This window comes from Palaemon carinicauda, chromosome 14 (assembly GCF_036898095.1).
Source record: "Palaemon carinicauda isolate YSFRI2023 chromosome 14, ASM3689809v2, whole genome shotgun sequence".
NCBI classification, from domain to species: domain Eukaryota; kingdom Metazoa; phylum Arthropoda; class Malacostraca; order Decapoda; family Palaemonidae; genus Palaemon; species Palaemon carinicauda.
This window is the reverse complement of record NC_090738.1, coordinates 14397050-14411525: the sequence shown is the minus strand read 5'-3', so window position 1 is coordinate 14411525 and position 14476 is coordinate 14397050. Positions and strand designations below refer to the sequence as shown.

The following is a 14476-nucleotide window of genomic DNA, read 5'->3' as shown; positions in this document are numbered from 1 at the left end:
GGTTAAAGGTGTCTGGTTACAGTTTCAGTTTCATCAGATTAGATGCTCACTAGAACATCAGGCGAGCAAGCCCAGCCCCACCTCACTGTAGTGCTCAACTACAGTAGTGGCATCCCCAGTAAACAGCTTAAACTCATGGTCCCAGGCTTGGATTGATCTGCTGCTGTGCGAATGCAAGGCGAACACATTACAACTGTACTAGCCAGGAGGCTAAGGTACGAACAGCTGTTGTCTGTTCACAACAGCTTCTCTTTCTGTTTACTTATCTTCATTTTGTTATTAAATTTCTTCAGGCGAAAGTCCTAATATGGATTCCAAAGTCACTACCATTTTGATATTTTAGTCTATGTTACTCTAATCTATATTAAAACTGGGTATAGTCAGTGCACTAATTAAATTTTCATTTTAATTTTTATTGCCACTTTCCTCCTACATAAATATACCAATCACATTTAATATATTTCATGTTTAATTAATGTCTCATGACTTTTACATAGCATACCAAATGTCAGCTTTATAGATAACTTTTGAACTATTGATATCAGATAGTCCAGTAAATTCCATGAATTTCTCACCAGATCCCTGCTATTTTCAATAGTGGTTTCCCTGTATTAAAATTATCAATGGAATAAATGTAAACAAACTTAATATGTATTTAATAATTACTTCATTAATAACTTTGAGTGAATTGTAAATTTTATGGATTGCACTTAATAAAAAAAAAACATTCTTTTGGCATATACTTTAATTAAAAAAGTATACTATTTCTTTTGCTTATTCCAAAATACATAACCTTTAGGAAATTCATGGATGCAATTGTAAAATAAATCTCTCATTAACATTACATAGTCCTGTAAATCATGACAGTAAAAGTATTATCACAGATGAGTATACAATACAGTGCAAATTTTATACAATGAAATAAACTTTCAGAATATTTTAACTGAAGCTTCATCAATTTTTAATCTCGAACTCTTCCAGACAGTCACTTTGAAATTAAATGTGGAGGAGGTAGTATCTGCTGTGTCACTTGGTCCAGGAACTGAGAGAGATTGTTTTACTCTTGTCTTCTCCATGAAGAGTCTGGTATTTGGAACATGAGCCCAGTAGCTAGGAATAGAATAATTTTGACATAAGTAATAAAAAAATAAAACATTTTTTTTTAATTGTAATAAAAGAATTTCAAAGTTTTCTTTTATAAATGAGGAAATCTTTGCATATTTTCAACGAGTCGGTCTTAATTTCTAGCATTTCTATACAGGTGGTAGTGTAACAGTACATTTAAAAATTGTGATACCTTGAGAAGATACAAGCAATGTTAACAGTATATTGTGAATCTAGTGCATTAGAATGAAGTCAGCAACCCACTTGTAATCTGCTAAGGTAAGTGGTTTTCCAATATTAAGTTCCATTGGTCTTAAAAATTAGTTGTTCCGTAACCAATATACAAACCACGCTATTCACATAGGGTTTACTTTCGGTGTAGCTGAAATGACGAGCCATTAGAATTTTAACGAGGGTTTATTACCCCCGCGCTAGTTAGCAAGGGGGTAAGGAAGTGGTAGCTAGCTACCCCTCTCCCCCTCACACACACCAGTGAACTGCTTCACTTCACTTTTGGCTCGGACGATGAACAGACGTCTCTGTCCCGTCCTCGCATGGCAGCCATTAATGTTTTGTCTTTACTTAATTACTTACTTTTCTTTTACTTAATATATATGTAAACATTCTTATGTTTATGTATATATTTGAGTATAGAAATACAGTAAGTTTCCTTTTCAGTGTTTGTGCTCTGTGTGTGTATAGGAAGTCGACTCATTTGTACGACAAAATCTCCGTGTGGTCCCAGGCCCCCACGGAGACATTTCATGGGTTGCGATCTCTCCCTTGGTCCTTCGGTCTTCCTTCAGCGGGCGCCGTGAGGAATCATCATCGCTGGACTTTATTTATTAATCTGTTTCTCCGCTGTTCCTCCTTCCCTACGGGGAACTTGGTCTATCAGCGTAGGGAACGTGGGAGTTTAGTTTGACTACGGTCTCTCTCCCTCTCCTTGAGGTCGTTCACCCTTTTATTACATTTTATGGTAGCTTCCTTCCCGTTGCGGGTTGAGTTGCTACTCCGTTTATTTTGTCTCAATTATTTTTAATCAAATTTAATTGTATTTGTTAACTTTTCAGCTTCTGTGTAGAACCCTTCCCTTCGGGGTTCATTCGTTCTTACTATCAGTGAACATTCTTAGAAGAATTACATAATTATAATTGTTATAATTCTGTTTTGTTACAGTTCTCCGCCTTCCCCCCCTTCCCATGAGTGTCAGTGGGGGAGGAGGGCGCATTCCTGGTGCGTGATTCTTATGTTCTTTTCCCTCAGGGATTCCTCTTCGGAGTTCCCCCGGGGGAATAAATGTTAACTAATTATTTTATTTTCACAGTTAACTATCTAGTTTTTCGTTTGCCTAATGTGCCAACGAAGCAGAGCTGTCCTGTTGGGGCCTGGGGAGTCCGCTGTTGTCGCCGCCTCTACGACTTCGTCATAGGCGTGTTCCCTTCTCCTAGAAGTTCTACCGTGACAGCTATCAGCTCCTTAGTTCATTTAGAACGCTCAGGAGGTTCGCCTCCATGGGTGGGTAACTTCTCTTCCGAGGGAGGTTCCCTTCCCAGGTATGAGTATTTTTCCCTTCAGGGGGGGCAACTTCTCTTACCTTTATAATTCCTGGTTGGTTTTTTCCTGCTCCTCGGGTGGTTATGCTCTTGGTCCTGAGTGACCGCTTTTGTAACCATGCTCAGGGGGGTGAGCGGTTACAAGGCCGGACCATGGAATTCATGCGATTATGCTCTTGGTGCTGAGCGGTTGCACTTGCAGCTTCGCTCAAGGGGCTGAGCAGCTGCTGGAGCTCCTCTTCAGAGGTTTGCTCTTTATGGTCAGCTTGCTGATCCAACGACCCTAAGGGGCGCCTTCATCAGTTCCCCCCTCCAAACATCCTTCGAGGGGGCAGCTGAGTCCATCGGTCTCTCCCCCTCGGGGGAGTTCACTAACAGAGACTCCTCTTCGGAGAACTGATGATGGTGTTCCTGTCCGTAGTCGTCTTCATCTTCAGCCGCAGAGGATCCTCCTCGACGAGAACAGACCGTTGCTGCTGCTTCGCTAGTCCTGTCGGCAGATCGTTCGTGATCTCCGACACCTGCCAGATCTTCTAGTCTTCCTCCCCCGTTCCTGGACGCAGTAGCGCAGTGGGGGCCACTCCACCCTGTTTTCCAACGGGGACCGGTCCCTTCGGGGCAAAGGGCTTATCACTCAATGCGAGTAAGTCCCTTTATTGCCAGGTTTTTACCTGTGCAACCTCGTTCTCCTGCGCGCGCGCGCAGTAGTTCACAAATGCTCTCCTGCTGTGGACCAGACTTCTGCTGAATCACCACTCCAGCGACCTCCTGTTGCTGAGTCTCGCCGTGGATCTCCTGATCGCCAACTCTTCTGAGACCTTCTATGCGGCTACGCGCCTTGTGCACCTCTGTCTCCTGACCACCCACGATCGCCTGCTCGCCAGCGCACATCTGCTCCCCCTTTTCTGGTGTGCGCAATGCGCGCCAACGTTCGCCCACGATCTCCAGATCTGGGCGCAAGCAGGGAGATTATTTCTTCACTGAACTCCACGTTCACCTGCTCGCCAGCGCACATCTGCGTCCCCTTTCCTGATGTGTGCAATACGCGCCAACGTTCGCCCTCGCGCCCACGATCTTCGGATCTGGGCGCAGGCAAGGAATTTATTCCTTCACCTCCTTGGCGACAATCTCTCTGGTTCTGCAACCTCGCTGATATCGTCTGGCCGCGCATATCTTCTGGCCACGCAACTACGCGCCTACGATCTCCTGGTTCCTGCCTCGTCGCGCGCAGTTCAAGAAGTTCCTACGCTAGCGCACAGGCGCTCACAGGTTCTTCTGGACTCGCAGCGCCCTTCTGGAGTTTCGCGCCAAGCGCGCCCACGCGCGGTTCCAGTTCCAGCACGCTTCCACTTCACACCGCGCCACCCAGGAGACACCTAAGCTAGCGTACGGGCGCTCACAGGCACCCCTGGGCTCTCCTTACGCACCAGCGATCTCCTACGCGCCCAAGTGATTCTTTGTCTGCGCGCAGGCGTTTTGAACGCGCCAATGCTTCAATCGTCGTAGGTTTCCTACGCGCCCATGCGTAAACTCTCCTGTACGCGATCGGTCGCTACGCGCCACCGCTCGCCAACGCGCCATCGCTTGCCAACGTGCCTTCACTTGCCATGACGCGCCATCACTCGTTAGCGCGCCATCGGTCTCCCAGCCGCCTGCACTGGCCCTTACGACCGCGTGCGAACCAATGGTTTTCCCTCGCGTGAGCGCCAGCGCGATTCCCTCCAGCGAGCCATTGCTCGCCAACGCACCAACGCTCGCCTACGCACCATCGGTCTCCCGACCATCAGCGCTCGCTTTACCTGCGCACACTTTCGCCCGCGCGCCTACGTTTGCCCGCGCGTGAACCAACGATTTACCATCGCACGAGCGCCAGGGTGATTTCGACCGCGATTCTCTTCGGTTTTCGCAACACGGGCAACCTGGCGAGTCTTCTGGAGCGCGTACTTCCAGATCACGATCTTCACCGTAAACGCAGAGCATGGCACGTGCAAGAGCAGGACGAATCTTCTGAGAGGTCTGGGCAACCCTCTTCTCCTTCTTTTCAGGCAGGCCCCATCATCTCTACTCCTCAGGATCGTTCGATTCCCTTCCCCCCACTGCGTCTGTCAGTCGTCAGCAGAGGAGGTACTTCGAGATCATGGGGGAACCTGGTTTAGCCCTCCCTTTCCACCATTCCGTGGAAGGGGCTTACCAGGGAATTTTTCTCTCGAGAAATTCTCCGCCCGGCAGGTGACATTCTCGTCTTCGGAGATCTTAAGCCAGGTGAAAGCCGCAAAGTGTGTCATGCGGGCCACTCCGTGGCTGGTCGTCTGGCTTGGATCTCTGGGCATCATGTTGCGATCCGAGAATTTTTCCAAGGAGAGCTCCAGGAAGGTCATGGAAACTTTCCTCCTCTCGGGCACGAGCACCATCGTTTCCCGGCTCACCAAGTTTCGAACTTGTGGGCAAACTCGATATTGAAGTATTGAGATGCAGTGACCAAGAGAAGTCCCAACCATGGATGTCGGCAAGCTCAGACACACTTCCACCCTCGGAAAGACCTTGTTTTGAGCCCAAGGACGGGGAAGGGACAACTGAGAGGTGGAGAAATTCGAATCACGATTCGCTCCTCAAAAGGCGCTTACATCCAGACCCTACAAGCCTCCAGCGCCTCAACAACAACAGCCTTGTCAGCCTAGGACATTGGAACTGGCCCCGGCAGCTAAGACAAGGTGTCTAAACAGCAGCCCCCTCCTGTGAGAGACAAGAAGGGCGGGAAGTCCTCCTGGGGAGGCAATAATCCTGAGGGAGCGGCCGAGGCCGCAAACGCTAGGATTGGCAACCCCCCTGCATGGTCCCTAGTGGGGGGATGCCTAAGGTTGCGCACTCAGGTGGCAGCAACTTTGGGCCAATTCCTGCACGATCTCTGTGATCAGCCAAGGATATCGCGTCCTGTTCTTACATCTCTACCTCCACTGATAGCGAATCCAGTGTCGTTGAGCTCCTATGCCATGGGATCGGCAAAGGGGCTAGCCCTTCGGGCAGAAATCGAGACCATGCTCTAGAAGGATGCTGTCCAAAAGGTCATCAACGGCGGCTCTCCCCCCCCCCCCCCTCTCAGCCCTGAACAAGTTTGTCGAACAAACTTCATTCAGCGTGAAACAGCAGGGTAAATCAGGCTTGTAGTGAGACCACAAGACTTCATGTGCACACTGGGTCTGAAGGACGGGTACTTCCAGATCCCAATCCATTCGTCTTCCAGGAAGTACTTGAAATTCAGCCTAGACAACAAGATATACCAGTTCAAGGTGCTGTGTTTAGATCTCTACACAGCACCGCAGGTGTCCACCAGAATGTTCACCCTGTTATCTTCATGGCCACACAGGCGCGGCATCCGTCTCCTTCGCTTTCTGGATGACGAGCTAACCCAGGCAGTCTTGGAATCGACCCTTCTTCGACACAGAGACAAGCTTCTGAACCAGTTTGGATAGAACTGGGTTCGGTAGAGGAAACAGCCTCAGCCTCAGTTCTATCACTAGAGGGAACCAATTGCTCTTAGGCATTTGGGGGCCACCACTACTGCTGTCCCCTTGAAGGATCTCGGCTTGTTGAGGACCTTAAGCAAGAGATTTGTTGGCGGGAACAGATAGATATGATTCCATCTGTTCCAATCGATGGACATGGCGTCCATCGCTTCTGCCCGAGGGTCCTCGTATGGGGCTACATATCAAGGTAGTTTCTTGTTGTCGCTCGTTGCGAAGAGGTCGATCTGCAGTTCTGGGACTTTTTCCAAGATGAAGGAGAATGAGTCTGCGTCTAGGGACCATTCTGACTCTATTGGCTTTTGCCAGGATAGAGCGGCAGCCGTCACATTGCGGAGCCCTTGTAGGTGAACTGCTGATAAGTGCCATCTTTTCTTTCTTGCCAAGTGAAAGATGGCCTTGTCGGTTCATACATTTCACTATCACTTCGCTGTCCAAGACCAACTTGACATGGGCTGATCTGTGAGGGGATAGTTTCTTCAATGTCAGGAGGACTGCCATGGCCTCCAGAATGTTGATGTGAAAGGTCTTGAACTGGTGTGACCAGGTCCCTTAAACTTTCCTTTGATGGGAATGACCTCCCCATCCTTCCGGTAAGGCATCCGTGTGGATGACTACTGACGGTTGAGGTGGTTGTAAGCGAATAGTCCTTGCTAGGCTCTTGTCCTTCGACCATGGCCTCAGAAGCGATCACAGTAAGGTCGGTGTTGGTCTCTGTTGATCTCTTTGAGCGTTTTATGCGTATCTTCTCCAGACTCCTGACGCATCCTTTAGTTGTGCTCTTAGCACTGGGTCTGTTACTTCTGCGAACTGGAGAGAGCCCAGTACTCTTTCCTGTTGGCATCTTTAAATCTTGTTGGATTTCAGTAGTCTCTTGACAGAACCCGCAATCTCTCTCTTCTCTTCTTCGGTGGAATGGAGAGGCAGTGTGACTGCAAGTTCCAATGGATTCCCAATCATTGAAACTCTTGAGCTGGAGAGAGACGAGACTTCTTGTTGTAGATCTTGAAGCCCAGATGTTCCAGGAACTGGATCACCTTTGTGGCTGCCTGCAGACAAGTAGTCTTGGATGCTGCCCACACCAGCCAGTCATCCAGGTATGCTGCTACCTGAATGCCTTCTAAGCGTAGCTGTTGTACGACTGTGTCCGCAAGTTTTGTGAAAATCCTTGGGGCTATGTTTAGTCCAAAGGGTATTGCTCTGAAGACATACCTTGTCTTCTGTAACTTGAATCCTAGGTAGGAGGAGAGGGGGCAGCTGACTGGAAAGTGCCAGTAGGCATCTGCTAGGTCTATTGAGACTGTGTACGCCCCTTTTGGTAACAGGGTCCTTATGTGTTGTAAGGTTAACATTCGGAACTTCTTGTTCTCGATGAACTTGTTGAGTGGAGACAAGTCTAGAATGACTCCGAGTTTGTCCGAGTCCTTCTTGGGAACACAAAACAGCCTTCCCTGGAATTTGATGGACTTTGCTTTCCTGATAACCTTTTTGTTCAAGAGTTCTAAGGTATATTCTTCCAATAAGGGGGTGGAGTGTTGGAAGAATTGAGGAAAGGAAGGTGGAGATCTGTTCCATTTCCACCCTAGTCCATTCTTGATTAGGCTGTGGGCCCAGGGATTGAAGGTCCAATGATTGCAAAAGTGCAGGAGTCTTCCTCCTACCTGGAGCATCTCATTGCTTGGATGACCCGGAGGAGCCTTGTCTAGATCCTCTACCTTTTGGGTGAAAGGTAGTGGTGTGCCTCTCAAAGCCTGGATTAAAGGCTGGTGACTGGGCTACCAACTATTGAGGCACCATCTGGAAAGTGGTTTGCTGCTGGGCAACCATTTGGGGCACTGTGGTCATGGTAACCGTGGGATGTTGCGCAGGTCTATGAGGCAGTCGTGGCTTCTTTGTCTTTCTGTTCTTAGGTTGGGGACCAGCGTCAGAGGAAGATTTCCTTTTGGAAGACATGCCCCACTTTTTGAGAAGGTTCCTATTCTCTGTGGAGGCTTTAGCAACCACCTCTTGGACTGCTTCCTTTGGGAAGAGGTCCTTGCCCCAGATGCAGGAAGTGATCAACTTCCTGGGCTCGTGCTTGACTGTTCCATTGGCAAACACAAAACTCTCTACAGGCCCTCCTGGCCTTCACAAAAGCATACATGTCCTTGACTAGTGTAGCCATGTGCATCCTGGCTAGGACTGTGTACATGTCTGGGGTGCTTGAGATGCCTGCACACATCTCCATGCAGTTCTGGAGAGACAGAGAGGTGGCTAGTCTCTCTTATGTCTCCTATTCTCTTCTCAGAAGAAATTCCGATAGCTTCGGAAGGTTCTCGTTGAACTGCTGTCCTGCGATATCAGCATCTAGCTTTGCGACCGAGAAGGTTAGATGGACCTCGTTCCAGTCCTTCTCGCCCATAGGCTGGGCTAGAGACAATGGTCTACACTCCTCTAGCGTAGGGCATGGTTTGCCCGCATCAACTGCCTTTAGCACGCAGTTGAGAGCTTTTGACATGAAGGGAAAAGCTCTGGAGGAAGGAGCAAGGAAGGTAGGGCGCTTCTTGCTCAACGCAGAAACCTTGGAGTTCATATATCCTGCCTTCTTCAGGCTACTCGTCAAGAGAGCTTGTGCCTTGTCATGGTCAAAGACCATGACCTCCTTAGTTTCCGTCTCTTCTTCAGATGCAAGTTCGTTCTTCAGCCTGATGAAGCACTCTTAGTGAGCGGCAAGGTTCGGCCAGAATTGGAGATCGTCGAGGGGTATGGCCCCCATCTTCTTCAGGACGTAGAGTTTCCCATTCATCATGGGCATGAACTCCGCATACCTCCGGGGGTTGGTTTCGGAGCATTGAGGCAAGTCAGAGACTCTGGGCCGCTTGTAGGAGCCGCGAGAAGCGACTGCGCGGTGTGCTTCCCTGACTTCCCTTCTTATCTCTAGTTGTTCCTCGCGCATAGTTTCCATCATCTGCTAGATCTGCGCCATGAACTCTTGACCCGTGGGGAACAGCGTGTCTGGTTGAGGAGTTGGGGCCGAAGAGGTTGACGGCACAGGCTGATATGACGTCACAGACAGTAGAGGGTCTTCCGTCTCTGTCGCTCCGGATTCTTCTTCCTCCTCGGGTGGCTGGGCCACCTCTTCTTCAGGGTCTTCTTGAAGGAGATCCTTTTCAGTGTCCGAGGACACCTCTGACATCCTTTCCTGATGGATGTCAATGCCTTCTAGAGCCTTATTGATGTCGGCCTTTATCGCCAGTTGTATGCAGGGAGGCTCGGGCCGTACCTGAGGCATGACCGCATCAGATGTTGCCTTAGGAAACAGGAGACTTCTAATGGTATCGCTTGGTAGGTAAGGTCCCGGAGAGTTCTTCTGGAACCCTCTTACCCACTTCCAAAGCGTTTCCCTGGCAGCATTCCTCGACTCCGTCGTCTTGGGATCACCGAAACCTTCGGTCATCAAGGCCGAGCAGACGTTGCAACCCTTCGGGTCCCAGTATCTCAGAGTTTCAGTTGCGATGGAGCAGGGGGCTTGAGACCTGCACATATTGTGGCCACAAAAGTTTTTACTTTTATGGTTGCAGTATATAACTGCACACTTCATCTTGGGCTCCTCCTGTAAGGAAAGAAAGAGTGAAATGAGTATGGGGTAATTTATCACACTGATAAATCAATCACATGCATTAATAATAAATCTTACTATTATAATTATAGCTTAGGATAGTAAGCTAGAAAAGAAATGGGAAAGACATATGTGTTCCCTGTCCAGGCACTTGCTGTGACCTCCCTCAATATAAATATTTTAAATTTCCTTATTAGGGAAATATATGGTGGAATAGCTCTAGAACATAGACCTGGAGTCAGTGTATACTAGCACTAACTGCCCCACAAGTGAAATATTATGGCCACAAAAGTTCTTACTTTTATGGTTGCAGTATATAACTGCACACTTCATCTTGGGCTCCTCCTGTAAGGAAAGAAAGAGTGAAATGAGTATGGGGTAATTAATCACACTGATAAATCAATCACATGCATTAATAATAAATCTTACTATTATAATTATAGCTTAGGATAGTAAGCTAGAAAAGAAATGGGAAAGACATATGTGTTCCCTGTCCAGGCAATTGCTGTGACCTCCCTCAATATAAATATTTTAAATTTCCTTATTAGGGAAATATATGGTGGAATAGCTCTAGAACATAGACCTGGAGTCAGTGTATACTAGCACTAACTGCCCAACAAGTGAAATATTAATACTGTAGTGTAAAGATATTTATATTCTGATGATCTAGGATACATCAGAATATTGAAGGAATACTTCACTTAAACATTATTTAGCGGTCTCAACAATGGACTGTGAAAGGATACACAGAATATGTTGGAAATCATACTAATGTATATTATATACTGTAGTTTTCTAACTGCTGTATCTGCTATACTGCAGGAATACTGACTACTGTATAGTCTTATACTGTAGTTCTGCTGGCATACTACTGGCTAGGCTAGTACCTGACGGCACTAGCCGACAGAGAGAGAAAGCGTTGAGAGAAAGGCTACCGTATTATAGTTTAATACAATAATTAGTGTTGTAGGGACTACTGTCTCTACTGCCTTCTTTCCAGAATGAGGAATCAAATGGAAGGGGAAAGAATATATTAATTCTAGCTTCCATCCAGCCACAATATCTCTTGCTGACTGCACTGCCGGTTCCAGGGTTTGTGGATGGCAGTCCAAGAGAGGACTGAAGAATACTCAAAGTTGTATAGGGTCTCCCACCGGCAGCCGTCATGGCTGGCACAACTTTTCCCGGAGCCTTGCTTCCGTTAGGGGGTTAGGTCGAAGCGGCAATCTAGCCGCCTTTGTAGGAGCCCGGCCGGCATCGTAATCAGCCCAGCAAGCGGGGAGATTGTAGAATACCGGCCATAGATGATGTGATGGCTAGGCCATCACTAAAGGACAGGAGGGGAAGGGAAAGGGTCTTATATTTTGCATAGAAAGAAGGCGGCAAGTATGCCTCCTACTGTTGGCAGCAAAACAAGGAAACATAGTTTCCTATGCCGGCGCCGTCTTGGGCGGCAGAAGAATAACGATTCCTCAGCCTAAGACATTGCCGGATATAAGACATGACTTCTAGACCACAAGGGAGAAGGTGGCGACAACTGTACTACCGCTTTCGGTTGTGGACTAGTGAAGCCGGGCTTCCTATGCCAGCAACTGTGAAACCGGCAGGGGAATGACTAATCCCCCATCGGTAAAGTTGTCAACAACAAGACTGAATACTCTGAGTTACTGTCGTATTTCACCAGCAAAGAGAATAGACAGAAACACTATCTCAGTCAAGCCATAGAGTACATTACTCTATGGCAAGACAAAAGATAGGGTTGCCGCCTAATGGCGGCACTCAGAGGGAAGGGAGGGTTTATCCTTAAATCTCTAAAAGAGACGAGTATCGAATTATGCTAGTAATTCTAGATGTGCTATCTCCGATTGAATTAATAAAACGATACAAGAGGATAAACGGGGAAAACGTTACTAAAGTATACTAAAACGCGTTAGGCTAGCCTAACTCGAGTCGGGATCTTAGCTACGCTACATCACTGAGGCCCTATCGTATACTATCGAAACTTTTAAACAGAAGAGGAAATATTACATGTGTAATCTTATCTTCACTAGTATAATTTGCCTAAATAGCTAGAATTTATTAAAGCTAAATACTAGGGATGTTGTACTATTAACTAAATAAAGCATTTATGGCGTATGACAGCGGTCCAAAATGGCCGCCTCCGGTGAAGGCTCTGCTTCACTAAACACATCTAAATTATGCTAATTTAACTTTGAGAAGGGAGCCAAAAATTATACACAGGAAAGATGGGTTACTCAACTCTCCAGAGGATGAAGATGCTGGAGATTGCATAGTAATAATCCTTGAAATAGTAATAAAACCGAGAGCAGTAGGGCGATACACCGTGCTTAATTCGCTACTACAAAAGGAATAGTTCGCCGTAGTAGTACGGGAAGGGGATCCACCGGGTAACCTTGATGACGGCTCCCTTTCAATTTCGCCACTCTTCCCCCTCAGAGCGAAAACTCTATTCGGGGTGAAGATTGCCATGTGTCGCATTAAGAAATACGTCCCGTGATATTATGCGATATCCTTAAGAGTTATTTTAAAGATACTCGCGCCAGGAGTTAGAATTTTGGAGACCTGTGGTCTATTCTCTGGGAGTATCACTAGCCAAATATCCCTCAGAAAGCTGCCTAAAGGAACCTTCCATCAGGATGACATGGCTGAGCCCAAAAAAGCAAATTATTCAGTAATGGCAAGTCAATAAAGGTGAGGGGGAAGAGTAGCAACGTCCTTTCTCCACCCGAGCCAAAAGCACAGTGGGTTCACAGCCCAGGTGTGTGAGTGAGCGGGGTAGCTACTACCCCCATCCCCACCCTCGCTAACTAGTGGGTGGGTGGTTAACTCTTGCTAAAGTCTAATGGCTCGTCTTTCAGCTTTGCTGAAAGTAATATCCCTTATAAATAGTGTTGGTTTGTATTTAGTGATGGAATAAACGGCATCTCAATAATGAAGTCTTATGCCTCTACACAATTTACTAGTTCCTCTGCTTCCCTTGGAATGTTTCCAATAACCTCCCCTTGATCTAAATATAAAAAAAAAAACCAGTACAGAGTTACTTCTTGCTGCCTTGTCTAGCTGTTTGGAATTTTTTTTCCCTCCTGTTTTGTGTGTACTAAATTGTGGAAACTCCATTTACAAACATGATGCACATATGCCCCAAATAAACCTGGCAAAATATGTGGCATGTCTGTCTAAGCTAGCTATGTATCCAAATCTGCTCTGTCTTTGGCAAGAGTCATATGATTTCAGAGTACTTTCTTTGTAGCCAGTGCAAGTCTTTGCTTTTTCTGCAGTTGGTGGAGTTTAGGAAGAAGGCTAAGAGAGATTCTTAGGCTTCAGATTTTATGTTGCCCAAGCTGGTTAAAAATCTTTACTTATTTCCACTGTGGAAAAGCTTCTGATCTTAAAGGCTTCCCTGCTGTTGGGGGGGAACCTGTGTCCTATCCCATCGCAGTATCATCGTTACAGACTTCAAATTCGCAGCGACTGATTTCTAGTGTCAGAAAGAAGAGTCCTACGTGTTCTTCCTCCCCTGCCCACCCAGCACTCCTGTATCTTCAATATCTCCATCAGCTGCTGAATCTTTGGATATCTTCCCGTGCTCCAAAGAAGACAGTTTGGCCAAAGTATCCTGAGGCTTATAACAGAAAACTTCTCATAATTGTGAGAAAATCAGTGTGTTACTGAGGACCTACAGCCTGGGAAGGTATGTGGTGCAGGTGGTCACATATCTGCTACCAATGCTCACTCTAGTACAGGACTGAGCATGTTAGATTGAGCAATACTTAAGAATGTACTAAGAAGACAACAGCCCTGAAGAAGGTCAACTGCAATAGAACTTATCCTACTCACCCATCATAAGCCACTTTGTCATCATTCTCTATGATCAGCTCAACCATGATCGGTCACTGTGAGATAGGTCTCTTTGTGGTCATACATCTAGCAGTTATTACTCTAGTGATAGAGACCCAACAAATTACAAAGAACCTGTCATTACTTGAGCAATACTTCAGGATCTCCTAAGAAAACAACAGCCCTGAAGAAGGTCCATGGCAATAGAACTTATCCTCCTCACCCATCACAGGCCTCTTTGTCATGAATCTCTATGAACCAATCATGATCGGTCACTGTGAGATAGGTCTCTTTGTGATCATACAACTAGCAGTTATTACTCGCTAGATAAAGACCCATCAAATTACAAAGAACCTGTCAAATTTACTTATAAGAAATCTTCTAACACACTGAGATCCCTACATGCACACACACACTCCTACGCACTGATACCGGTTAATGATACTAGAGTGTTCCACAAGATTTTCCAACACGCAGAGACAGGTCAACAACAATTAATATTTCCAATTGAAGAGACTTTTCAGAGCATCTACGTGATAAAGAACCAAGGCAGGCAACTTTCCAGGAATGCTTTGTGTGCTTGTATGAGCATTGAGATATTTCATAGTGTTTGCGCAGTCGTTGGCAAGACTCCTCTCTATCCTATGGTAGATATCCATGCAATTTGATATTCGATTTCATGCTCTCCATAGGCCAAAATACAGTGCTTCATCAGCTTCTGAGGAGGCGAGAGATAGGGGCACTTTGGCCTTCCAAGAACCTGTCATCTATTCCTTCTCAGGTTATTACTGTAATTCCATGCTCATTGCGGTACATGAGTACTGCAAGAGGAGGATTAT

General features: G+C 46.7%; 1 protein-coding gene and 1 long non-coding RNA gene across 3 annotated transcripts in view; one reads left to right on the top strand and one right to left on the bottom strand.

The window, feature by feature from the left end:
- LOC137653437 (uncharacterized) overlaps positions 1-14476 on the top strand; it is a 94027-nt gene that overhangs the window by 69289 nt on the left and 10262 nt on the right. Inside the window, exons 2-3 of one of the 2 annotated variants that reach the window (XR_011046479.1) lie at positions 29-215; positions 1262-1383. This is a non-coding gene — a long non-coding RNA (uncharacterized lncRNA). Of the gene's footprint in view, positions 1-22; positions 216-1261; positions 1384-14476 lie in introns of both variants that reach the window. The other variant, XR_011046480.1, reaches the window with a different exon arrangement.
- LOC137653436 (DNA repair protein RAD51 homolog 4-like) overlaps positions 393-14476 on the bottom strand; it is a 177739-nt gene continuing 163655 nt past the window's right edge. The window contains exon 6 of the mRNA XM_068386829.1: positions 393-1110. Coding sequence (XP_068242930.1) covers positions 930-1110 — 181 coding nt within the window. The 3' untranslated portion in view covers positions 393-929. The remainder of the gene's footprint in view (positions 1111-14476) is intronic.